Below are 27,449 nucleotides of genomic sequence, written 5' to 3' on the forward strand. Positions count from 1 at the left end.
TAAGAAATATTTTTGAAATCTTTTTTTTTTGAGGAAATGCAAGCAGTCTTCCATGCAGTTTTCCAGAGACCCTCATGCCTCTGGTAAGCAGTGTGAGTATCAGCATGAGGAAAGAGCTCCAGCCCAGGAAGGTGCAGAGACCATAGGAAGTATAAGACTGACTGGAGAGGTGGATATGGCTTAGTTGTGACACCAGGTGAAGTTCAGCTATGGTGATCATATTTGCAAGGACTGCAGCTGAAAAGAGACCCAGACAGGAGCTGGTCCAGACTATTCCCAGCCTTTGCAAGACATCCAGTTTTGAAACTGAACGACCCATGGTTTAGACTGAACTGAACCCATGTGTCTAAACTTTTTCAAAATTTGGGGGGAGATGTTGCTTTTGACCTCACTCTGTAGCTTGGATACATTTGCTTAGTCACTGGCCACATAAAGGTTACTCTCAGTGCCAGAAAAAGATCTACTTTTATTTCTCACTCAGGTTAGCTTACTGTTTCCTCTCCAGTTTTTTTGCTTTTATATCTATATCCTGCTGCTAAATGACATGGCTAGTCCTTTACTCTCATTCCTTTCAGCTTGTTGATTGTAGGATTCAGTCATATGCATAGTAAGATGTAATTGAAGGTTGGTGGCTTTGCCCAGCTGGCTTAGACCTCACCTCTAAGCCTGTACTCAAAAAGAACTACCTATTCTGAGCTGTGTGGGAAGCTCTCCAGGGCCCAGAATGTGAGAAGTAATAAATTCTTGTAGAAATGTTTCTGTGATGCCATGGAATCCAGCCAAGAGACATGATGAAAGTGAAAATTGTTTTCTAGGACATCCAGTTTAATTTGATTTTTGTCGTGCCCATAGAACTCTTCAGCAAATGCCTGTGCTTTTCCATGTGTGATTGTGTCCTGTGTCCTTTTGTGATTTGGTAACCCTGGCAATCCAGACAATTTTCCAGAAAAGTCAGCTTGGTCAAAGTTCATTGACTTGTTACATTAATGGCCTGCTTGCTCCTTCAGTAGACTTCAGCATCCATTCACTGCAAGTTCTTTCACGGGCTTACCGACCCTTATGAGAAGAAATATGCAGAGAGGGTTATGCCCTGGCATGCTTGATTGGAGCTGATCTTTTTTTTCCTTGTTTCTTTTTAACTCTGGGACTCATCATTCTTGTTTCTTGAAACACTGGGGCAGTTTTTTCTACATGTTCCCAGATTTCTGTTCCATCAGGTTTACTGTAGGAGTGAAGCTTTCCAGTAAAAGTCTCTTCCTACACTTATCCCTTTGACATGTTTGTACAACTGTTTGACTTGAAAAAGTCTCAACTTCATTTCTGCCTCTAGGCAAGCCACAGCAGGACCAATGTGTAATAAGTTCATCTATACTTCACACTTGAATTTAGCATTTTTAGAGATTGAGGATTAAGAGATAAAGCCTAAAACATACTTAAATGTGCTAGAATGCTGAGCATTTAAGTGCCTGGGTCATTGAACACCATGTGGGGTGCTTGAACTCTGTATGGGGAGAGTCACATGCCTCAAAAGAGCAGGGATCCTTCTGCCAAGGAGCTGGTTGCACCAGACAGAATAGTATATGAGCCTGGAAGGGGAAGACCTGTGGGGAATCCCATGCAGTCAAGAGCTGCTCACATTTAAAAAATAATTTTAAAAATAAACAAAAACAAAATGTGAAATGTTGACCCACCTTCTTTGGTACCTTTCACATTTCTTTGCCAATGTTTTGGAGAGGATACAGCCTGCACGTTCTCTTCAGGATACTGGCAATGGAGATGATTGCTGCAAGCTGAACCACCTGGGAGGAGTGGAGAGACAGTGATGATGAAGGGGTGGCAGAACAGGACTGGGGAGCTTCCTAAAGCTCTTACCACAGCAAGCCTAAGCAAGGGCCATTTCTTTTTATAGAGGCAGTCACAGGGTTTTCTTTGAGGAGTCCACCATGGGCCAAATCCTATGAGTTCTCTGGATCTCAGAGCACTGGTGGTTCAAACGGCTTTTTTTCAAAAGCCAGTCTCTAGCTTGAAAGGCACTGACTTAGACTATTGGGTCACAAATGAGGCTGTATAAACACCAGATTTGTTCCAGGTGTTATGACTTTTTGAGAGCAAAGTCAGGATCCCAGTAGATGAAGAAGATGCCATGACACTGAGGAGATTTACTCAGTGAGATACAGAGAGCATCTTGTCATCACAGCTGCTCTTGAAGTTGGATAACTCACAATTGGGTGAGTTGCTCTTTTTGATAAGGCCCACTTGTATGTGCAATGAGCATCACAGAATTGCTATCCCAGGTATGGATGGCACTACTCACCAGCTGCAGTTGACAAAAAGATCCCCACATGCAGGGCCAGCAATGACTCCTCCAAAGAGCTTCTGGAGCACATAGTGGAGAAGGCCTCCGAGCACCAAGCCGACGTGGTACCAATGTAAGTTTAAAAGGGTAGGCTGGAGACAGTGACCCACATGGGGATATGCCTGCCTGAGAAGTCATGAGGTAGCTCTGCAGAAGCCCTGGGCTTTCCCACTTTCAGGGGCTCCTGCTTCACTGAGGATCGTGTATGAAAATGGCCTCAAGTTGTGCCAGAAGTTGAAATTGGATATTGGGGGGAAAAAAAAAATCTTTGCCAAAAGCATTGCCAGGCATTGCAACAGGCTGCCCAGAGAGGTGGTCAAGTCACAATCCCTGGAGGTATTTTACAAGACATGTAGCGACGTGGTTTAGTGATGGCCTTGGCAGTGCTAGGTGTTAAAGGCTGGAACTGATGATCTTAAAGGTCTTTTCCAACCAAAATGATTCTATGGTTCTATGACTGGTAGCCCACACCAAGCAGTTCTCTGTGGTGGTGCAGCTGGAGGATTCTGCTGGAGACACTGCGAGGCAGAATCGGGGCGGGGGAAGGCTGGGATAGAATCAAGTGCTGTAAAATGCCATAGTTATCTGACCATGATATAGCCCCAGTTCCAAGGAAGCCCTCGCTTCCCAAAAATGAAACTGTTGTGCATTAAAAACATAAAACTTCTGTGTCTTGGTGAGGGTCCCAGTCCTGCATGAGGCTCTGCTGCCTGCCTGCCCCACACAGCAGCCCCTCCACAGCCCCAAGCAGCCTCTCTGCACCCCTCTTTTTGTGATGGCCCTGCCTGACAGGTGATGCAGGGCACCCCCAAGTTTTATTCCAAGCCAGGAGCGAAAGTATTTGAAGTCTCCATTTTTTAAAATTTATTTTTTAGTTTATTTCATTTTCACATCTCTTTCTGAACGGACTCTCTGCCCAGGCTAGTAGAATGTATTTATTTTACTCTGTTCTTTGAAAGCGGGTGTATTTTACCCACTTATTTTTAGAGTTCCCCGTGTGGAGGAAGCTACCGTCAGTCGCAGCGGCTCCCGTCCCCTGGACAGCGGCGGGGCCGGGCCCGTCTGGCGCGGTGCGGCTCTGCCATCTTGTGGGGCTTCGGTTGCCTTGCAGGCAGCATCGCGCCGGGCTTCACAGCTCCCAGACAAACGCTTGGACAGCGGGTTGAGGTGGTTTTTGTTTGTTTATTTCACACACACACCCGTAATTTTTCCAAAGCGGTTTTAAAAATTGAAAGATATTTTAAAATTAGGCGGGGTAGGAAGGCTGAGGCGCTGTCCTGGGTCACGCGGTGTTTCGTGCTCAGGGAAATGGCTGCCCACGGAGCAAGGGGACGAGCTCTGAGAGCCCGGGTAGCTGCAAGCTTTGTGGGTGTCTCCTGAGGTGTCTCCTCCTCCTATCCCAAGGACAGGTGACCAATTTACCTTTGCCAATCTAGAACTTTTGTCCCAGAAATCTTTTCTGTTTTCTTCCTAGCTGTAGCAGTCAATCAGAGAAGCAGGAGGGTTTCGAGGTGGTTGTGCTCTCCTTGCAAACTTTGTCCTTCTTGCACACCAAGTCACTTGTGACACCCAGCCTCTGATTTCTCATTGCTTGCTCATTTTAGACAACTTCAGGTTAAATAAACCCTGGAGCAAACAGAGGACAGCTGCAGGACTGCCTGGATGCTGAAAGTGCTAAATGTGGTGGTGGGTGTTTGAACAGGAGGCAGCTGGCTGGTGAGCCTTTTGTGTCTCACAGAAGGAAGAGCTGAGACGGAGCAGTGAGGATGAGGGAAGAGGAACGGAAGGTTCAGCTGACCAAGGGCAGGCAAAGGGTTGGAAGGTGGGTCTCCATTTGGTGAGTGGGCACTGGTTCTGAGGCTGAACAGGAAAAGGCAATCTGACAAGGACAAGGGCACAGCTTTGCCATGTTACAGAGACCCCTGGAAAGACTGTGAAATGAGAATAATCAGTTAACAAGCTGCTGTGTCTTCAGGAAAGCCATCACAGAGGTACTGGTGTAATGAGCGCATCTGATGCACAGAGGCTGTTTAACCTTCAGCCTTGTGCCATATAAAGCTCCTCTGGGGCACTGGGTAAGGCTGTTAATTATTAGGGTCAACCTTAGCAGACAGAAGTGTCCTCAAGTATGAGTTGCTGTGATACACTCAGATAATGTCTCCATTATGTCAATAACTAATTTCCTAAATTGTTCAAGAATTGACAGATTGGCATCCGTTAACCAAGTTCTAACTCATGGCTCTCTGGTAGCTGCCACAAGGCCACAAGGACTGCAAAAACCACTGATAGGTCCTTGAGTGTACATATATATATATATATATGTATCTACATGCTACTGTAATAGCTTGGTGTTAGCTATTAGTAATATAAATTACAAATGCATATAAAAAGCCTAATTAGACAATGACAGACATTGTTTTGAGCAGATATCTTGATACTAGGGCACCGTCTTCACCTGAGGGGAAGTCAGTCTGCTTTTAAAGAACTGTGTATTGAGAAATTGTAAATGACCAGAATCAAAAGCAGGCCAAAATACCAATTATATTGACCACCAAAAGTGGTAAAAATATTTACCATCAAAAGTAAAAAAATATGCCACACAGCAACCATTCCATGGATTTTATAAGATGTGACTTGCTCTGTAAGACAAAATCTCATTGCTTCTATTAATACAGGCCAGAGAATTTTTTTGCACTTAAACAATTTTTTTCCAAGTGCAGGCCATGAGGAAGTATTTGGAAACGGCAATATAGGTAGGTAGGAAATCCCATTGATTCACAAAGTGGTTTTATTTAGTCTCAAAGCCAAGCATGACTGGAAAGGCACCTGTCCTAAGCAGAGCTGCTGTAAAGAGGTGCAGCCCTGAAGGTTTTGGTGCCCAAGCTGGCATACCAGCTGCATCCAGCTTGTGGAGGATATAGGAAATGGCTGCGTTAAAGTGACACAGCATTGTGTGTGTCTGAGCTTACTCAAGTTAAATAAAAGGACACCAAAGAGAGACAGGAGAGGGGGGCAAATGAAACAAAGATGGCAATAAATTCTAATAATACTGACGGTCCTTCAGATGATCTGTGGGGAGTGAGGTGCTGGAGGAACTGCTGCCAGCCTGCTGCCTTCTGAAGGGTGAGAGGCTGTTTTTCCAAGGCTAGTGATGAATCATAGAATCATGGAGTGTTATGGGATGGAAGGGACATCTGGAGATCATCGAGTCCAACCTTCTGCCAAAGCACGATCACCTAGGGCAAGTCACACAGAAATACATCCAAACAAGTCTTGAAAGTTTCTAGAGAAGGAGCTTCCACAACCTCTCTGGGCAACTGTTCCAGTGCTCTGTCACCCTTAGAGTAAAAGAGTTTTTCCTCACGTTGAGGACAAAGTTCCTGTGTTCCAGTTTGTGTCTTTTGTCCCTCATCCCATCACAGGGCACCACTGAAAAGAGACTGTCCTCTTCTTCTTGACACTCACCCTTTAGATATTTATAAACATTAATAAGATTCCTCTCTCAGTCTTCTCCAGACTAAACAGCCCCTTTTGAACACAAAAGATATCAAACCCTCCTCCAGCATAGATGAAGGGACTGTGGAGTGGGGTTGTGGAAAGGTTAGAAGAGCAGCCTCTTCACAAGAGCCATACTGAGACCCCCAGGGACCAATGTGCTGAGGGGGGTGGTGGCATTTCAGGGGCTTGTCCAAGCTGCTGGAGAGGGGATGAGGGTGAAGCCCTGAGCATCAAGATGTCCCACAGCTCTGGGCTTTCAACTGCACCTCTGTCTGTCCTGCCCCAAAGGGTAGGGGAAGTTTCAGCTGCCCCATCACAGGCTGTTTGGAAGGTGAGAGGGTGGCCAGCAATGCATTCAGAGAGAGTAGTCCTGTTGATACCAACACAGGGAGAGGGCTGGGGGAGACAACATGGGCGAGCCCGCCCAGTCAGAGGTGAACATGGCAGCAGCTCTCATCTTGTCAGGTCATGCCCTGGGAGAGCCAGCAAAGCCAGGGTGGGGATGGACACTGCCTCCCCCACCTGGAACAATGCCTGAATTTTTTGTTGTTGCCCACAGACATCCCCTATTAGGCCAACCACTATCACCTTTCCCCACAACCCTCATCTCAGCTGTGTCCTTTGACTGCCAGGGCAACAGCACCACTGCTGAACCTCTGAGCAGGGGGTGAGAGGAGAGAGGGAGAGGCTCTGAGAGGAGAGCGAGCCCAGGTGCACCCCGCGCTGGAGCCATTTTCCCACTGAAACTGGCCCAGCGGCTGTGACTGAAATTTAATTTGCCTGGTGTGTTCAGTGGACGTTTTAATCAGCATTTCCTACAATCTACTTGGCAAAGAGGCTCAACTGGCAGCTGCCTGACTGAATGGGCCTTGCACCCAGTCTAACCTTCTCCATTTGCAATTTCCAGTGCTGGAAAACCTTGCCGTCTCACTCTCAGAAGTTTCTATAGCAATCACGGCTGTCCTAGCGAAGAGCTGAAAATGGCAGCTCATTCAGATTGTAATTTTGCTGGACAGTACTTGCTCCTCTCTCCATTGGCCTCTGAAATGGTACTTTTTGGGAGGTATCAACCACAACTGGAGGAGACTGGTCCTCTGCCTGTGTTTTCAACAAACTTTGTCCCCCTCACCCCAACTAACTTTGTTAGCTGTCTGCAGTTTATTTGAACCTTGACTAAGAGGAAAGCGTTGTTGGGCACATCATACCTCAGCTACAGGGAAGACCTGATGGGAGTGATGCTCTCAACAAGCCTGCAGGGAAAAAAAAAAACCCTCACCCAATACATCATGTTGTGACCTGTACATTATCCATCATTGTAGGTAGAAAAAGTTACACAAGTGTGTTTGGCTTTACTAATTGTAAAAGACCAGAGGATACAAAGAAAGCTTTCACCTCATGTCATTGAGATTACTTTTCTTGGTTCAGTTAACTTCAGCTTAAACAATCAAGCTTGATCTTTTGTTCTGTGCTTCATCTTTCAGCCACTGTGATTGCTCTTAATTACCGTGACACTCAAGAGCAGCACACTAAAAATATATGGAGTAACAGAACGAAAGGTTTTGCTTCTTACAAGAGGAGGATGTGATAGCATCAAACCCCAGTTTTTGTAAGAACTGATCAACTATTTCTCAAGCTCTTCTAATAATCTTTCCCTATACTTTCATGGCCATTGTTGCCTGCTGGAAAAATTAGCTTAAAGCTGAGTAAGGGGAACTGTGGATAAGTGTTTGCAATTTGGCTTTGGACTGACACAGTGTGCTTGCACTCAAAGAATTTGAAGCCTTTGCACTGGCAGCAGTACTTGAATCTGGGAATACAGGATTCGCATTGGAAAAGAGTGGATTTTTATAACAATTTAAATGAACAATTTCAGCTAGAGAGTGGATTAACAGTGCCAACTAAACCCTTCACCCTGACAAAGAACTGGCGGGGGACTATAGAAACTCATCCAAAATTTTACCAACATGAATGCAGAGTAATAGGTCAGCGAGAAGCATTTCTGTATTTTAATGGTGCTCTTAGAATTCAAATCAATTTAAAACAAAAGTTGTTTTACAAATATGTGGAGAATGCAGAAGGCTGGAGAGGGAGCAAGTGGCCTGCATCCCTCCATCTGCTCTATCCTCCCTCTACTCTTGTGCAAGGAGCTGCCACTGCAAGTCCTGCTTCTCAGCTGACAGAAAGGCAAAGGCAGGCAGCTCTCCAGCCCATGGGTCAGAAACATCTCCCATCCTGTGGGGGGCATGGATGCACCCCCAGACCCCACACTCCGTATTTCACATGTGCCAGAGCTCTCCAGGCCCAGAGCAAAGCAGCAGCAAACTCTAAGCCCAGGGGTCTGATGGGCTGACAGCAAAAGCAGATCTTGAACAGTAGTTCCACCCTCATGTTGCTGGATAAATGAGTCAGAGATGTGGAAAAAAGATTCCAAACCCCAGAATTGGGGCTGCTGGCAGCAGTGACCAAGGAGGACAAATCTAATCTGCCTCTGGAGGTGGAAGGATGTTTCTGACAAGCCCTGAAGACACCTACCAAAAGCTGAGCCACGTGTAGGGCAATGATCTGTGGTGCTACAACTCATCCAGGCAACCAAAACTGATGGTATGGCTCATCCAGGGCAGCCCCCTGAAGAGAGAGAGAAAAAATACTATCTCATGAAGTAATTAATACCAGGCCTATCTATTCAGAACACCATACCTAAAAATAGCATGGATAGCAAATAAAATCTTTATGAAATCTGATTTATTTGTTTTTCTTTATTACAACATTAATTCTTCTTAAATAAGAAAAATTTAAAATTCATTTTGTTATATATTAGGCTCAAAATTAAGTTGTTTGATTTTTTTTTTTAATTCTCAGTACAAGGAAAATCCCACCAGAATTTACAAAGCCACTGTAGGTTACAAGTACAGGAGCTAAGGCTGTAATGAATCATACAGCAAATGTGTCATTACAGGTATAAGAAAAGCTGCATGAATTGGTTAGGTGTTTAATAACAAACCTTTTTCTTTCTTTCTTTCAAATAGATGCATTATACAAGAAGAAACAAGTCACTAGAAAGAGGCACGTGGTGTTTAGTTGACAGCATTAGTTCTGCAACCCAAACAAGGAAACAATTCCGCTTTGAGTAGCTAATTTATTTTTTGTACTATTTACATACTTCACTGAAGTGTCTTCATCCCAGAGCCTCAGCAACCATCTTAGAATATTAATGAGTGAAGCCTGGCAGCAAATAAGTAACGTCATGCCCATTTTAGCACCAGGGAAACTGAGGCAGCAGAATTATTCAGATTCAGGGAGCTGCAGAAAGAAAATTCCTGGCTCTTGATCCTCTTAGACAGGTCCTGATGGAGAGACCTTGTCTTCTTCTTTGTTAGGTGGCTGGTGAATGAGATGAGCACTGTTTGAAACCTGGTAAATTTTTTTCATGTTTAAATTGCTGCAAAATCATCAACATTCTATCCAACTATGGTGTCACTACAATCACCTTGACTGAAAAAATTACATTAATGGTTTTCCTTCTGTAGCAAGAGCTACATCTTCAGTCCCTCTGAAGATATTTTGAAGCCTGTCTTGTTATATCCGAAATAATGCAATTGTTCCCTTGATTTGTGCAAAGGTAAATACAGAAACCCAGCAGCTTTGAAAGACAGGACTGCATTATTTATAAAAAAATATAAGAGCTACTGCACAAGAATGTGAAATGAAAATACAGATTTAAAGATAAAATATCTGTATGGATAGAGTACCTATGCTCACAGAAGTTGTAATCTAGATTTCTGGGCGTTGGGAACATTCCCCTTCATCAAAGCAAGTACTTGAAACAAGTTAGCTAAGAGATTCTCAGCCAGGTCATGGCCTTTATAAGCCAACAGGAAATGTTTCAGATGGTCCATAATCACACTAATTTTAGTTTGAGACACCAAAATATCATACCACATCAGTAGGGTAACCCTAAAAGGCCTTTTAAAAATAACTCAGCAATCATTTTTGCTGAATGGCTAAAAGGGAAACAAAACAGATCTGATCTGCTGCAGATCTGAGATGACATGAGTTTGCAAGATAAAAAAAACCCTAAAAAGACAATACTTGAACCTGGGATAGAAGCATCCAGCATAAATCCAGCAATTTTAAGGCCATTAAGGAGTGTGCATAATTTATTCACAGCCTTCTCACTGCTTATGTTCTGGCACTAAAATATCTTAAAGTAGGAATAAAAAGTCATTGAGGAGCAGAGCAGGCAGCAGGGGATGGGACTGATGGGAACGTAGGAGACCCAGGGCCATCACAGGACATCCAGTCATGTCCATCATGCCCCAGTGACAGATTCTGGTCAGTGCCAGTTGCCTTAAAGTTGGCCTCAGAAAAAGCCCCTCCAAATTCCCTATTGGAAAGAGACTTGGTGTGTGATACAGCATTATTAGGAGCATTCTAAAACAAGTATCTAGGACCTCACTTTCTTCAAGGAAGAGGATGGACACAAGTATGCTTCTTCTGTCATTACTGTGGGATGGCTGATACAGTGGCCAAACTCTCCTTGTGGTCCTGACCTAGAAGTGACAATCCACAGTGTGCAGTGCAATCACAAACACTGCACACTGATTTAAGCAGCTTTTTCTTGCTTAGATCCTCTTTCAGCCCCCAAACCCATACGGAATTTTCCCCACATCTTCCTGATTACTGCCAGTGCTTCCAATGACTCCCAACACACAGCTGGAAGCAGTAGTAGGGCTGGAAGCTTCTGGAAACTTCCCTCCTCTGGTTTAACAGAACTCACCAACATCTCGGGAGGCTTACGATGATTCCTCACTCCTGCTGCATTTAGGAGCTTCCAGAAACCTGAGTTTGGGATGGGTGCTGTAATTGTAGAAAAGCCTCAAATACCAGTGGGCAAAGCTGCACCAGTCTGGACATGAACAGACCTGCACAGGGGGCGCCAGGGCTCCTTTGGTTAACTGAGGTCACCAGCACCCACTCAGGCTGTGGAGAACACGTCCCTTCCCTGGCCTGAAACAGTCTCTGTGGGAATGCAGAACCTGCCAAAACCTCCTCTCTCACACGTCCCAAGCACCTCACCTGTGTTCTGCAAGATTATGCATTTCCCCTGCACCACATGATGGAGAAAAAGGACATGCAGGCTAAATATATAAACAGGTTTTTTAAATAATGCAAATAAACACCCAGATGCAAAATGCTTTTAGGATATCTACCAGCACCTCCCATTTCCCCATAACACATTCTGGTTAAGACAAGGCAGGAGGCACCTGAATGCTACCAGAAAAACAGTCAAGGCTGAAGCTCCAGTACAGTTATGAGCACTGGCCCAGGCTGATGAGTACAGACTGCCACATATAAATATAGAACCACACACCCTTAAATTATATATATTAGTTTTATCTGTATTTATATACACATATAAATTAAGTATACGTGTCTGTTTATAGAGACACACATGCATGATTCTCAGTAGTCCATCTGTTGAGAAAATTTATAAAAATCTCTGAAAATACACATCAATTATTTGGATATTCTTAAGTGTAAGCAATGTATTCTGATTGGGTTTTTCATAAATATGCAGCAAAATTTATGAAGAGTATTAACTTGCACTTACATGTTACAGTGTACCCTGTTCTATCATAGTTTCTTTTCCCAACCATGGTTACTTAGATCTTTACAAGCTCCTCCTCAAGATTCTCAGTTCAAACCACAAGTTTTCAATGAACCAGACTGAGCAACAATCTGAGTACAATAAAATCTTAGAGCCTGAAAATCAGCAGATGGCTGCACACAGAAAAAAAAAAAAGAAAAAAGAAAAAAGAAAAAAAAAAAGGCCAGAGTACACAACAAAAGAGTTTCAGGATTCTAGCAAGAACCTTTACAACATCAGGAGTTTCACAGAGCAAGCATTTTGATTTTCCTGTTGTGCAAACTGCCTGGTATGTGAAGGAAGCAGTGCATGAACCACAAAGTGCCCTCCTCATGTGACACTATAAATCTGCTGCTGAACTCTGCATGGGCCATTAACTTCGTCTCTAGACCAATTCTCCAGAAAAGTTCTAATCCTGTTAAACTTCCTTAGCATCAAAGTTAGGCTTTACAGAATATACAGAAAAATAACCGAGTCCTCATGTCTTAAGCACAAAAAACAACCAATGAAAGAAAGCATATGAAAAGAAAACATATATCCATCTGATAAAGTGCAATTGCTTCAGCTGTGCTAAAAACTTTCCAATTCATTGTTTTATTTCTTGGCTATTTTATTCAAGTTTTAACTACTTTTAATCAGTTTTTTTGCTTCTATCCCCATCTTGCCAGTACTGTTCAGTTTGCATTTCTGTGAGCCGTGAGACAGTACGCTGAAAGGCAAAGATTTCCTCTTCTCCTGTAAACATGGAGAGTCCTTCGGCAGAATCCTACATTAACACACAAAAACAGCACCACAAAAGTGTGAGAGACATAACTGAACTGAAGCAACATCCTATCTAACACCCAAGCCTGGAAGCTTGACAGGCTTGGACAATACAAGACAGCAGCATGGCAAGGAAAAATAGAATTAACCTCCAGAGATGAAAGAAAAGCCTATTTCATCTAGGTAATCCTCTGAAGGAACACAGCAAAGTAATAATTTGGATTTTAAACAACATGGTGACACATTACCTACTTCCACTTCTCTGTTGACTACTGTATGCTGATTTAGACAAATAATTTAAAAATTCATTAGCAACAGCTAAGTCAGAGGGAAAAGGAAAAACAGAATAAGCAACATGCAAAATAATACTGACTGTGAGGATTTGAGACAGCCCTGTATAGTCTACAAGAGATAGAGCAGACCATCTTTTAATTCTGTATTTTAAAGGTAGGAGCTTAAATAAGTATTTTTATATGTGACTGAGCAGATATAATGATTAACAATCAAAATGACCCTAAAGCTTACTCAAAATATATTTTGACATTTTCTTTGGCTATGAATAAACAGCATAACATGCAATTACAAGAGTGACAGATATACTGCAGAAAAAAAAAGCAGCAAATCACTAGTTAAATGTTTACTTGATTCCTCTTCTTCAAATGCTGCTGTAATTGTGAGACTAAAACCAATTTTGTTACAAAAGGGAGATGATGTTAATATCATGTACCTGGCTCAAGTCCAGATCATCCATCAACACCCTGTTGTCCTGTAGCTCACCACTGTCACGTTCCACCAGGAACAAGCTTTGGAGGGGACTGGCTGCAGAACAAATGATGCGCACCTGAGAGAAGGAAAACATCCAACAGTATCAGCACTTGGGCTTTACAGAAAAGGGATAAAATACAGGTTTTATGAAAATCAAACTTCAAATTACAACTTTGTTTTTTTTCCAGGTATTTTCCCTTTCCCTTATTAGCACTGCTGTTACAGATTTACCTGACTCAGTCATTTGGAATATTGCCTTACAGGATTTTTTTCTCAATAACTCCTGTAACTTTTACTCAGAGAACAGCATAACAGCTCTGTTAAATACTCAGAATATCTGCTCTACAGCCAATAAGTTCACAAACAAGTTTACTTTCTAAAAGAACAGCTACAAATCATAGAATCATAGAATTGGCTGGGTTGGAAGGAACCTCTGAGATCATCAAGTCCAACCCTTGATCCACTACTGCTGCAGTTACCAGACCATGGCACTGAGTGTCACATCCAGTCTCTTTTTAAATATCTCCAGGGATGGAGAATCCACTACTTCCCTGGGCAGCCCATTCCAATGTCTGATCACTCCATAAAGAAATTCTTTCTAATATCCAACCTAAGCTTCCTCTGGCACAACTTAAGACCGTGCCCTCTTGTCTTGTTGAAAGTCGTCTGGCAAAAGAGACCAACCCTCACCTGGCTACACCCTCCTTTCAGGTAGTTGTAGAGAGTGATGAGGTCTCCCCTGAGCCTCCTCTTCTCCAGCCTGAACACCCCCAGCTCCCTCAGCCTCTCCTCACAGGATCTGTGCTCGAGTCCCTTCACCAGCCTGGTTGCCCTCCTTTGGACCTGCTCCAGCACCTCAGTCTCCTTCCTGAACTGAGGGGCCCAGAACTGGACACAGGACTTGAGGTGTGGCCTCACCAGCACTGAGTACAGGGGCAGAATCCCTTCCTTGGACCTGCTGGCCACGCTGTTCCTGATACAGGCCAGGATGCCATTGGCCTTCTTGGCCACCTGGGCACACTGCTGGCTCATGTTCAGCTTCCTGTCAATCCAGACTCCCAGATCCCTCTCTGTCTGGCTGCTCTCAGCCACTCTGTGCCCATCCTGGAGCTCCCCATGGGGTTGTTGTGGCCAAAGTGCAGGACCCGGCACTTGGCCATGTTGAACCTCATCCCATTGGAATCAGCCCAACTCTCCAGTCTGTCCAGGTCCCTCTGCAGAGCCCTCCTGCCTTCCAGCTGATCCACACTCCCCCCCATCTTAGCGTCATCTGCGAATTTGCTGATGATGGACTCAATCCCCTCATCTAAATCATCAATAAAGATATTGAACAGAACTGGGCCCGACACTGATCCCTGGGGGACACCACTAGTGACCGGCTGCCAACTGGATGCAGCCCCGTTCAGCACCACTCTCTGGGCCCGGCCCTCCAGCCAGTTCCTAACCCAGCATAGGGTGCTCCATTTCTTTATTAGTTAGCAACGCTTTCTTTCCTCGCATGGATAGATTCCTCTCAGTAGGCAGGTGTACTGCACATGTATCTCCACCTAAGGACTCTTTAAATTCCAAATTTCCCAAAAGGCTGAGTTGAGCACTCTCGCTTTCACTTGTGCTACTCAAGTGCACATCATTTGCTAGTAACAATGATTATGCTGTTTTCATGTCTGCTGGGAGGAGACAGAATGTACAGGGAGACTTCAGGACATGGTATAGTTGGTATGGTGGTGTTTGGCCGATGGTTGGACTTGATCTTAGAGGGTTTTTTCCCAACCTTAATGATTCTATGAGATACAGAATTTCTGGGGGTCTGTGATGAAGTCAGAAATATTATCATAGGAGGAGATGCCTGTTCAGAGCTCACAAGCAAAATGTTTCCACTGTGGGCAAGTCTCCACCAATATGCTCTCTCAGGTAGTTTTTCCAAACAGCTACTTGTCTTGCTACATGTAGCACTTGTGTTTTTCCTATGGGAAAAGTAATAGAAAGTGGCTTTTTGTTTGTAATTCTTAATGACAGCACATAGAGCAGGTCACTTCCACCCCCCATTTCTAACACACTGTTATTAGTTTATAAATATTAGCATATTCTCTTATACTGTCCCATTCCAAAGCACAAAAATATGTCTGACTTAAATAAGACAACACATATGCTTAGTTCAATACCTTACTGAATCAGAGCTTTTCTGATCATCCAGGACATTCTTTAAAAAAACCTCAATTGATATTTCCTGATTGCATAAATCTAAGTGTATGCATACACCATTACATATAGGAAAGGGTTTTGTATCTTGTACTGCTTTTAAAAAATAATCTTTAAGATGAACTTTTGTTTTAGCAGTGTTTTTAGCAGTGTTTAGCATTTTGCTTCCATGATTGAAACCTCCATGAATCCAGCATTTATCATTACTATTCCATTAGCCATTCTGCAACCTAATGCAAAGCCTACAATGACTTCTTTCTTTCAACTTCATACTGTGACTATACTATAACTTCTCAGTACTCTGTTCAGGAATGCACCAATTCCCAACTGACTGCCCATACAGATTTAAAATTTACAAAATTTCAATTTACTCCAGCATAGCTGGCAATGCAATCTTTCATTATTAAAATGACAGCATGGGTTCTGTGGGTTTCCTTGGTTAGGAATAGAGTAATATCTCTATTCAAGACAGCCAGATAAGCTCAGGCTTAGATTTATGGCTATGTTTCAGAAATTAAAAACAAAATAAAAATATCTGCTTATTTTCCTTTAGTGCAATGGGGCCTTTTTTGCAAAGCTTGAATGCTGTTTCCTTACAGTGCTAGTTCATTCTGCTTATTATTCCAAGTTATTAATACAGAAAGCTTTACTTTAAACCAATTGTAAGAGTCAGGTTTTAGGGCTCCCAATATTATTCCTGTACATAAAGGAAAGGCTTGGTTCTCACCTTATGCTCATAAAAGGTGTCAATAAGAGTAATGAAACGACGAGCTTGTGTCCTTTTTGCCATTGTAAGAAGTGGTATGTCACGAACAAAGACTGTATCAAAATGCTTTGATACTTCCAAGTAGTCACTGGCCCCAAGAGGCTGAAACAAAACAATTAAAAAACCATGACAGAATGATAAATAAACACTGTATCTTGAAATACTACAATTACAGAAGTGAGCATGTGATGTTCTGATCATATTCTTATTTTTCTTGCTTCGTATCTTATTACATGAATGCTAATTTGCCCTTATTCACATAGATACATATGTGCTCATATGAGCACAGCAGTGCTCATTAACACTGCTGGCTTTACCTGCACAGTGTTAGTTAAATAAATAGTTAAAAATGTGGCTCTTCTGCATCCTGACAATGTTATGACCTCTCTGAAAACCACAAACAAAATTATCACTATAAACCAGAATCCATAGGAGAAAAGAAAAAACATGGTTAAGCTATGAAGTCAACATAGAGCAAAAATAATTCGAACAGCTACCAGGATGCTTTCCAGCAGCAAGATTTTCAAATGCAAATGCATAGGTTAGTTACTAAATCATAAGTAGACCTGCATTTAATTCACCCAGGACTAACCCTATAAACAAAAATCTGAATCAAAATCTTCCGTTCTAAATACTGAAAGCAACAGGAAACAGACAAAAATACAATTCTGTAACATTTCCTTTGTTCATGGTTTCACCTGCAATGATGAAATTAAAATCTGTATAAAGAACTTATTTGTTGCTATTTGTCTATCTAAACCATCAATAGAAGATATGCACAAATTGTAGTAGCTCATTCATAGAATCATAGAATTGGCTGGGTTGGAAGGGACCTCAGAGATCATCAAGTCCAACCCTTGATCCACTACTGCTGCAGTTACCAGACCATGGCACTGAGTGCCACATCCAGTCTCTTTTTAAATATCTCCAGAGATGGAGAATCCACCACTTCCCTGGGCAGCCCATTCCAATGCCTGATCACTCTCTCCGTAAAGAAATTCTTTCTAATGTCCAACCTAAACCTCCCCTGGCACAACTTAAGACCATGTCCTCTTGTCTTGTTGAAAGTCGTCTGGCAAAAGAGCCCAACATCCCCCTGGCTACACCCTCCTTTCAGGGAGTTGTAGAGAGTGATGAGGTCTCCCCTGAGCCGCCTCTTCTCCAGCCTGAACACCCCCAGCTCCCTTAGCCCTTCCTCACAGGACTTGTGCTGGATCCCTTCACAGCCTCCTTGCTCTTCTCTGGACCCGCTCCAGCACCTCAATCTCCTTCCTAAACTGGGGGGCCCAGAACTGGACACAGGACTCGAGGTGTGGCCTCACCAGAGCTGAGTACAGGGGCAGAATCCCTTCCCTGGACCTGTTGGCCACGCTGTTCCTGATCCAGGCCAGGATGCCATTGGCCTTCTTGGCTACCTGGGCACACTGCTGGCTCATGTTCAGCTTCCTGGCAATTCAAGTAGTCATTCAAATATAGTAATTTAAAATTACTTTTTCATCACATGGAAGGTCATTTTTTCTGCAGATCTACCCAATCAGTACCGGAGGCAGTACTTTATCTTGAGCTGTTAAGTCATCATATCTAGGAGAAAAACCTCATACCCCTGAAACTTGTCCCATCAGCTCTACTTATATGAGTACTTCAGCATCTTGGATGCAAGCACTTCACAGAGCAAGTTCAGCAGCATTTTGCATAATGTCAACTCCCTTCCCAGCTAATGAAATGTGCTGCACCAACAGTATAGCATGGTCATAAAGCACTGCAATATTGCTAAAATCTTAAAAACAGGAAATAAAAAATATTTTCTCTAACTGAAATAGCTGGACAAATTTGCTGTACTCTAAGTGTAACTGCTTAACCAGAACCCTTCTGCAAGAAATTGTTTTGAGCAATTATTAATGGCTTTTCATGACCACGACTTTCAGTTTTATGTAGATGCAAGAATGAAAAACCCATAGAAATAGTCTATACAAGAATACAGATGATATGCCCTGATGGTATTCCAAAAGCTCTTCTGAAAATTACTGGAAATAAGCTAGAGCTTTTTACCAGCTAAACCTCCAGGCAGGTATTTAAGTCTCTGACTCTAAGCCAGTTCCTCCATTTGCAGTCTGATGAATCGTCCTGCTTTCCCTTTCACAACCACACAACTTCTCTGTGGCAGTTATGGAAAAGAATTACTACACAAAACTTTCAAGTGTTTTTAGCAGTGTTTAAGAGCAGTATATCCTCTCCTCAAAGTCATATATATTGTTTATTTTCTCCCTCCTTTACAGCCACTATTACAGACTTCAGAAACCAAGAAACTAATCATCGTGATGGCCACCAGCAACAGCTTTATGCATCCTCTCTGAAAAACAATCTCATCTGGACAAAGAGTAGCTGAACTTGAAATGTTTTGATGTAATAAAAGATGAAAAGATTAAAGAAAGTGAAAGGAACTCTGCATGCCTCACCATCAGACACAAGTAACAGCCAGCTGGACAAGTCTTATCAAGTGCAAAAGAAAACAATGGAAGCACTAAAGGCAACACATACTACGACGCTGCTGGATATTTCTTCAGCAAGCTTTAGGTAATGGTAATTACCATGGCCACTGTTCATCACATTGGAAAAGTCATGGCAGTCTGGTGAAGTTCCTGATGACTGGAAAAGGGGAAACATAACCCCCAGTTTAAAAAAAGAAAAAAAAAGACAACCCAGAGAACCATAGGCCAGTGTGTGTCACCTCTGTGTCTGGCAAGATCATGGAGCATATCATCCTGAAGGCTCTGCTAAGACAAGCAGATAGCAAAGGGGTGATTGGTGACAGCCAACATGGCTTCACTAAGGGCAAGTCCTGCCTGGCTGATTTGGTGGCCTTTTATGATGGGGTCATGTAATGCCTCAGTGGACAAAGGCAGAGCATCAGATGTCATCTGCATGGACCTGTGCAAAGCATTCCACACTGTCCTGTGTGACATCCTGAGCTCTAAACAGGAATGATATGGATCTGATGGATGTACCCCTCACTGGATAAGGAACTGCCTGGATGGTTGCACCCAGAGAGTTGTGATCAGTGGCTCAGTGTCCAAATGGAGATGTGTGACAAGTGGTAATCCTCAAGGGTCAGTACTCACACCAGTGCTGTTTAACATCTTTGTCAGTGACACAGACAGTAGAATCAAATGCACCTTCAGCAAGTTTGCTGATGACACCAAACTGTGTGGGGAAGTCAACACACTGGAGGGAAGGGATTCCATCCAGAGGAACCTTGACAGGCTTGAGAAGTGGGCTTGTGCAAATTCCATGAAGTTCAGTAAGGCCAAGCGTAAGGTTCTGCACTTAGGTTGAGGTAATCCCATGCACAAACACAGGCTGGGAGGAGAACAGATTGAGGACAGGCCTGAGGAAAAATACTTGGGGGTGATGGTGGGCCAGAAGCTTAACATGAACTGTCAATGTGCACCTGCAGCCCAGAAAGTCAACTGTGTCCTGGGGTGCATCCAAAGAAGCACAGACAGCTGGTTGAGGGAAGTGATTCATCCCTCTACTCTGCTCTTGTGAGACCCCTCAAGGGAGTACCGTGTCCAACTTCGGAATCCCCAACATAAGAAGGACATAGAGCTCCTTGGGTGTGTCCAGAGGAGAGACACTAAAATGATCAGAGGGATGGAGCACCTCCCCTGTGAGGACAGGCTGAGAAAGTTGGGATTGTTCAGCCTGGAGAAGAGAAGGCTCTGAGGTGACCTTAGAGCAACCTCCCAATATCTGAAGGGGACTACAAGAAAGCTGGGGTAGGGATTTTTGCAGTGGTGTGTAGTGAGAGGACAAGGGGAAATTGTTTAAAACTTATAGAGTAGAGATTTAGGTTAGACATTAGGATAAAATTCTTTCCTGTGAGGGTGGTAGACACTGGCACAGGTTGCCCAGAGTTGCTGGCGCTGCCCCCTCCCTGGAAGTGTTCAAGGCCAGGCTGGATGGGGCTTTGAGCAGCCTGATCTAGTGGGAAGTGCCACTGCCCATGGCAGGAGGGTTGGAACTGGATGATCTTAAAGGTCTCTTCCCATCCAAACCATTCTATGACTCTGAGACTCTAATATTTATTCCATACTTAGAACTGAAATACTGTTAAGTACAGAGAAGATTAAGTACACCTCTGTGTTGAGTACCTGAAACGGACAACAGCAGTGATATCATTGCACATGAGAAAGGTAATGATTTATCATGTGTCTCTTTAGGCAAGAAACTAAAAGACATCACTACTGTTCAGGTTCATTCTTTTATCATACAAAGAGCCCAAGCACTCTTCTGCCAGAGCCCAAACCCTAACGAAATACCCTGTCTTGCCCCCATATGATACACTTTCTCATCCAAAACATATATATACACATTTTAAACACAAAGTGTCAAGTACTAAAAGCTGGTTCCTAAAATAAATAAATAGAATTCAAACTTCTGCAAAATCTGCAACTGAAGCATGCAACTGCTCAACTATACATCTCAGAACTTCCAGACATGAAAATGAAAACTCCAAGGAGCCAGAGGGAGGACAAAAATTAGGCTAATGATGAAATACTTCTTTTGCTTTTTTATATAGACATAAAACCCCACTTCATAGAGGCTTACGATATGCGTCTCCATCACAGCCAAACAAGAATTCAAACTACTTCAGCGATGCAAAGAGCAGGTGATTGAAAAATTTCTCTAATTAAGGATGTAGAAAGGCAGATCATTTTGATCTGTTTAACAAGAATTTCTTAAACACCTATCCCAGCACTAAGTGATAATATTCTATAAATGCTGGCAGAAACATACCTTTGGAGACACCAAAATCTTATGACCAGAAAAGATCTGAGCGTAGCAGCAATCAATATTTTAACAGAGTAAATTTGTAACTCCCTGCCAAGACTCCAGTCTGGTGAAACACAACTGAAAGTCCAAGTGAGCCAGCGTGCTGTTATATATGGCTCAGCTGGTTTTAACATGGAAAAGTTCTCAACTCCTCTTGTTTTACAGTTCAGAAAGATACAACACTGGAGATGAAAATCCTTGTTCTCAACATGACTTAGTCTCATGTTGGACAAATCCTTTAATTTCCTTCTGCCTTTCTCTACTTACTGTAAAAAGAAGGAACAACCAGCAAATTTGTAAATGCTCTGGAGACAGTTTAAAGCCCTGTTCGTATTCCTCTACCTTTAGGTACTGGCCCAATTTCCATGCTGCCTGCAAGTGTCTCAAAGCTTTTCCAACACCCCAGCTACATTCAAAATGCTCCTAATGCCAGAGAGCCTGATGCAGGGGCACCCTGGCTTCTCACATCACATTGGCACTGCTCTGTTGCCCTTGCAAGACTGGCACGAGACTGGCTCAAGCACCCACCCACCAACTCTGTGCCACACACAAAAGAAAGCAAGAGAAAATGGGCTCAAACCCAGATTACACCACTGCTAGAGATCCTATCTATACAGTCTGTATACAGAAACTCTACTGAGGAGCCACCACCACCACCACCTCCCTCACCCTGGTAGTACTGCCTACAAGCCCTTTTCTATCACTCTGCAGCAAGTACTGGCTTAGTCCTGCCTGCCAACAATATAGGCTTGGGACAAGATGACAAGTTTAGTGGCAAATGATCTTAGATACTCACTACTGTACCCTATGTAATCCTCCAGGGCTGAAAATCATTTTAGGAACTTCAACTAGTCACAGAAAGTATTCGTTTTGGTCAGCAGCACACATGAAGGTATTACTTCCTCTGTCGTTGCTAATGAAGCTCCAAATCCTCCTAATATTGACACATATATATGTAATCCTCTTATTAAAAGTTTAGCCTGATTAATCTGCTACTCTGAACAACTATTCTAAAAATAACAACTTGATTTAGTGTCTGTTTCTGGTACTCTCTGATCTTTTTCTGTCTCATCAATTACCAAAACTCAACTTCCACATAATAACACCTCTGTGAAACAATCGTCATTTACCATTTGTTACCAGCTCTATCACATGCTGCAATATATATATGTGTGTGTGTGTACATATATATAGCAAAAAGCATTAACAGATCAGAATCTTTCTTCCAATATTACTGTTCTCATGTGGGTATACAAGATGAAACTGCTGTAGGTTTTTGTCATTAACTCTGATGCCAGGAGTCAGTGTTTTATAGGCATCGTCCTAATGTAAAACGCATTAGCACTGACATGGGCCACACCACTGACAAAGTGTTTACTCCACTTTAGCCTGCTTGACTGAGTTCTCACCTTCATTTGTTTTTGTTTCTCTGTCTACTTAATGCATTTTCAGCTATCATCATCTCAGTTCAAGTAGGGTGTTTATTATCTGGAGCACTCTGTGGACTGTTTCAAGACTTAGTCATCTCCTGTTTCTATTATATATTCCATTTAATTAAAGTATAAAGCAGCCTTCTTCTTTGTTGACTCATCAATGACAAAGTAGCTCATCTGTTGGAGATTGTCTGAAGAATACAGAACGCTTTACATATCTTAGAAAAAGACATTTCATTTATATTTTGTTGATACTGAATGATATTCCAGGGCCAGTTCCAATAATATCCTGAAGAACTGTGATTCACAAAAACTACAATTTAGTGCAGACACAGCGCTCCAAAATTTCCTAAAATCAAAATACAGTTTAAGAGTAGATAATATTTACAGCTCAGACAGTAAGCAATAACAAAAAATTATAAAGCTCTTTCTGTTGTTTCCAAAGGAATCACACTCTAGCTAAGAGAGAGCACTGAGGTAATATTTCCAGATCATAATTCAAGAAAGGAACAGAAAAACCTGAGGCATGGTCTGTGATGCAGCTGCATGCTGAAGTTTAAATAAAAACATAAGATATTTAGGGCACAGATAACTTGAGTTAAAAAGTTAAAGAAATTGAGGGCAGTGCAAATCTACTGGAAAGCTTTTTAAGGCAAAGATGAGAAGTTCATTCGAAGCATTACTAAACGGAGAATTTAATTAAGAAGGCAATTTCTTATCAATTTTTACTGAAGGTTTCTGGTGACAGAAAAAAAAGTGGCATGTCACTGTGTAATTGAAGATCACATCAGGGGGCATATTGATTAAAGATTAAAATAATATGCAGTTGTGTTTTAGAGTTTCCTAACTAAAGTACTACGAGTTGGCCTGCAACTTTAAAACCATTATTTTAACTTGTTTGAACAACCTGTTTGTTAAAATATTCACTAATTAGTTATTTTTTCTTTTAAAATAGTCTTTATTTAAGTTACTAAGAGGGAAGACACCAAAAATAAACATCCCAGTGATGTTTCCTGCAGTAGTCACAGCAATGAAAGCTCCATTTCAAAAAAATTATTAAAGCTGAAAAGTCAGACACAGTTAAGACAGCAGCTGTCTGTGCATCCCCCGGGTCTTGGACATATACTACAGTCTTGACTTCAGTAACTGATGCTTCTGGGTCTCCCAGGACCCTTGACTTCCCAGAACAGTGATTCCCAAACAATGCACACTCAGCAATAAGTGTTTTGTCCTCACGTCTGGTATGTCACAAGATTTCAATTTTTCATTGGATTTTCAAATGCTTGTTTGGAAGAAGAATTAAACATTTCCTCTTTGACTTCTCTTACCACAACAGCTAGGTACTTCACCTGCAGTAATGAATTTATCTCCAAAACTACAGCTGTGACACAAGAAAATTACACTCTCCATTTATAAACGCCAGAGTGAGAAATTAAAGTTGAAAGCATATGAGAGCTCGATGCCATGTTAAGGACCTCAAAGTTGATTACAGTTGCCAACAGTGATAAGGCAAGCTTTTTTGTTGTTTGTGGGTGGTTTTCTTGGGTTTTTTTTGTTTTCTAAAAAAGAGTAGTGTCGCACATTAACTCTGGTGCAGACCATGACAGAAGTCAATTATACAAGGAATCATTCAGCTGCAGGTGATCAGGTAATTACAGTATCAAAGAGCAATGGTTATTTGTAGTGAAATGAGGCAACCAGGTGCCACTAATTGCCAGGGAGTGAGCATGAGCTTGTGTCAAGCCCACCTGTGCTTACCTTTTATTGGCCCCCTGCTCCTGCTCATGCGCAGTTGGGGCCCACCCTAATCAGGCACAGGTGGGCTTAACACAAGCTCATGCCCACTGCCTGGTAATTAGTGGCACTTGGCTGCCTCATTTCACTACAGTTATTAATGTAGAGTCTACCTGGAAGGGGGGAGGGAGGGCACAATCTCAGATAACACAATCAACAGTTATTCTGGAATTAACCTAACTGCATTTTGGTGTTGATAGCACCTTATCTTATACCTCCTGCACATCCTTTGTGTAAATTGTTTTCCAGCTTTGACACCCACATGATCGATCAGTATAGCAGGAATCTGAGGTCTATAAACCCTGGGGTAGAAGATATATTCTGGATCAAGTACAGCCCTGTGCTACCTCAGATTACCTCAACTCAGAATCTTGGAAAGAATGATTAAGAAGATGCTTGGAACTTCCAGGGCTTTTTATTTTACTCATAAACAATTTTATATTTGTGTACAACACTGCTATCTACAAATCAAAGCAGTGCTTATCCATTCTTGGTCTTCATTTGGGGTGACTGATGTAAATGAGTTTCATCTCTTTTTTTATTTTTTGTTTTATTTAGTTTGTGTTGACACCCGTGTCATTCTAGCCTAGTCTCTCCCAAACTCTCTCCAGTCTCTCTTTTCTGCACTTGCTCTGCTTGGGTTAATTTGCCCATTTCGTCCCGAGATAAAATGTTGGTCTCACTACAGCACGCTCCTGTGTTTATTATTCATCATTCAGCACAATCACTCCTGCCTCAGAAGAGCTTGTCTACTACATAGCAGCAGAAATCCATTCTGAAACTATAAGAAGTGAGATGTCTCAAAGACTTATCAGCCTTTCAAAGCTGCCTTAGAGTGGAGGAACAACACAAGGCATCCATCTGCTCCCAAAGCACTCACTGCCCAATTGCCAGTTCCAGCTCTAAAGTACAGCATTTGTCAACAAAAAGTTCTCCAAAAATAGTTCAGCCTTAAAAAAAAGAAAAAAAGAAAAAAAAAAAAAGAAAAAAAGGAAAAAGAGAAAAAAGATAAAAAAGAGAAAAAAAGAAAACAAGAAAGAAAGAAAAAGAAAAAAGGAAAAAAGGAAAAAAAGAAAAAGAAAAAAGTGAAAAAAGAGAAAACAAGAAAAAAGAAAGAAGAAAGAAAAAAGGGAAAAAGAAAAAGAAAAAGGGAAAAAGAAAAAGAAAAAAAGGGAAAAGAAAAAGAAAAAAAGAAAAAGAAAACAAGAAAACAAGGAAAAAAAAAGAAAAAAGAAAAAAAAGATAAAGAAAAAGAAAAAAAAGGAGAAAAGAAAAAGAAGAAAAAAGAAAAAGAAAAAAGAAAAAAGAAAAGCAAAGAAAAAAAAAAGAAAAAAGAAAAAGAAGAAAGAAAAGAAAAAGAAAAAAAAGAAGAAAAAAGAAAAAAAGAAAAAAGAAAAGTATTCTTTTGCTTTGTACAAGAAGCAAATAAGCCTACAATAATAAGCCTACAATTTCAACAGGCATAAGCAGTAAAACACAAGAGCACAAAGGGCCGTAAGAAAGGTAAGAAAGAAGGGTATACACAAAATTACATGTAAAATCTCCTTACATAAGCTACTAGATGACAATTTAAGTGATCTTTCGATTTTTATTTTTTTTTAAGTTTTCAAAAGAACCTAGAAAACATGGGAATTAGGTTTACAGGTTACTCTTTATAGGTCTATTTTAATATTAGCACTTACTATTAAGATTTCAAAATCACAGTCCAACAAAGTTATTTGAAAAAAGTATATTCAGGCATTTAAAAAACAAAAAATTGAATTAAAAAGGCAAACCCTTAGAACTATAATCAGCTTTAAAAAAATCTTGTCTTTGTGTATTCACTGGTGTAAAATGTATAGGATCTAAAGCCTCAAGGTTTATGCAGCTTTCAGGCAGGTGGCTGTTGAATATATATACAAAACAGTGTAAGACAGAAAGGCAGTTTGGTTTCCAATATTGCTGCATTACAATATTTCCACCTTCATTAAGTTTCTTAAGAGTATTTTATAAAATACATTAATGAGTTAGGTAAGGCAACTTTTCTGGGAGGTGTAGAAACTGATTAAATTCTTAAAGCAAATGTAGCTAATGAAAGACAGACTCTCAGTCCCAAGCTTAAATTGCAAAAACTAATCTGCTACTGGGAATAAAACTAAGATCAAAATAAACCTAAGGAAAACTATGATTTTAAAAGTTACTGAAAATAGTGCTGTATTATGAACCTCTCTCCATGGTATGTTTATTTACAACTACCCCTAAAAATGCTACAATCCTGAAGATAATATCAAGTTACACAGAAGATACATTTAGCAGTTTTTAATTAAGGTGATTCCCTCAAAATGATTCAGAATCATTCAATGGCAAATGCAGCTGAGCTGTGTCATCATGTAGGGGAGACATTCAATTGCATTCCTATTGTATTCCTAAACCATTTGTTGCCTTTGAAAATGATGATTTTTAAAATTTTCCTTAAAAAAAAAAAACAAACAAAAAAACACCAGGGAAAAAAGGAAAAAAAATTAATTACATCTCTTTGATGTATAAGCTATTCAAGTTAGGAAACACATCTTTCCCCTGGTCTGTAGAATTTACCTATTGCAACAGAACAATAACCTAATGGAACCTGTTTGCCACTTCTTTGTTGTGTTAATACACACAAATACTGTATTTTGACTATTACAGAAATGCTAAACAACCCCTAGAAGATAAATATCACAGTAAGATAACCTTTTACAACAGCTACTAAATTTATTTTCTTAACTTTTTTTTGCTGTAGTATGCTTGCTAATGCTTAGTAACCCAAATTCCCTTGCTGTTTTCCCAGCTCAAACTGGTACCATGAACTTATTTTAAATTACTTTAATAATAAATGCCACAGATTCATCTAGCCTCATATCCTCTAATAATGGCCAGAAGCAGTTGTCAGGGGTGAATATGAACATAGTACATGTATATGGTAATGCTTTGCTGATATACTTTCTCAGTGATTTGCTGTTCATAGACTTCTATTTCTGTTTCATATATATATATATATATATATATTGCATTTAACATGAACGTTTATTCTTCACCCATCCACAAAATCAGTGTTATAGATAAACATTCTTATCTTGTTAGGACACTATGATCATTGGTACTTGGCAATCGGATCAAAGGATATAGTTAATTAGCTAATGAAAATACTACAGGATCCAGGAAAGAAAAGTTATCCAGCCTTTGTAAGGAAAAGGCTAAAAATGTGTGAGTTTATCACAGTGTCAGCATTCCCAGCAGAGGGCAGCAGTTGCTGTGCACAAGTGAGAGGAAGACCTTAAAAAGGCAACACTGAGATGAAGAGTGCATCTCCTCACTCCCTTAGGACTTCAGAAGATAACATGCAAGATACACTGCCACTTATATTATTTATACCACGTC

At 41.4% G+C, this 27,449-nt stretch overlaps 1 protein-coding gene across 2 annotated transcripts in view; it reads right to left on the minus strand.

Annotated features, from left to right (window-relative positions):
* Positions 1 to 11,227: 11,227 nt before the first annotated feature.
* The window catches only part of AFG1L (AFG1 like ATPase), a 68,685-nt gene continuing 52,463 nt past the window's right edge, over positions 11,228 to 27,449 (minus strand). For both annotated transcript variants that reach the window (XM_030448778.1, XM_030448777.1), the window contains 3 exons: positions 15,955 to 16,095; positions 12,991 to 13,104; positions 11,228 to 12,267 (listed from right to left, as the gene is read on the minus strand). In XM_030448778.1, the coding sequence (XP_030304638.1) occupies positions 12,133 to 12,267; positions 12,991 to 13,104; positions 15,955 to 16,095 (390 nt within the window). In that variant the 3' untranslated portion in view covers positions 11,228 to 12,132. The remainder of the gene's footprint in view (positions 12,268 to 12,990; positions 13,105 to 15,954; positions 16,096 to 27,449) is intronic.

The sequence above is a fragment of the Calypte anna genome, chromosome 3 (genome assembly GCF_003957555.1).
Source record: "Calypte anna isolate BGI_N300 chromosome 3, bCalAnn1_v1.p, whole genome shotgun sequence".
NCBI lineage: Eukaryota > Metazoa > Chordata > Aves > Apodiformes > Trochilidae > Calypte > Calypte anna.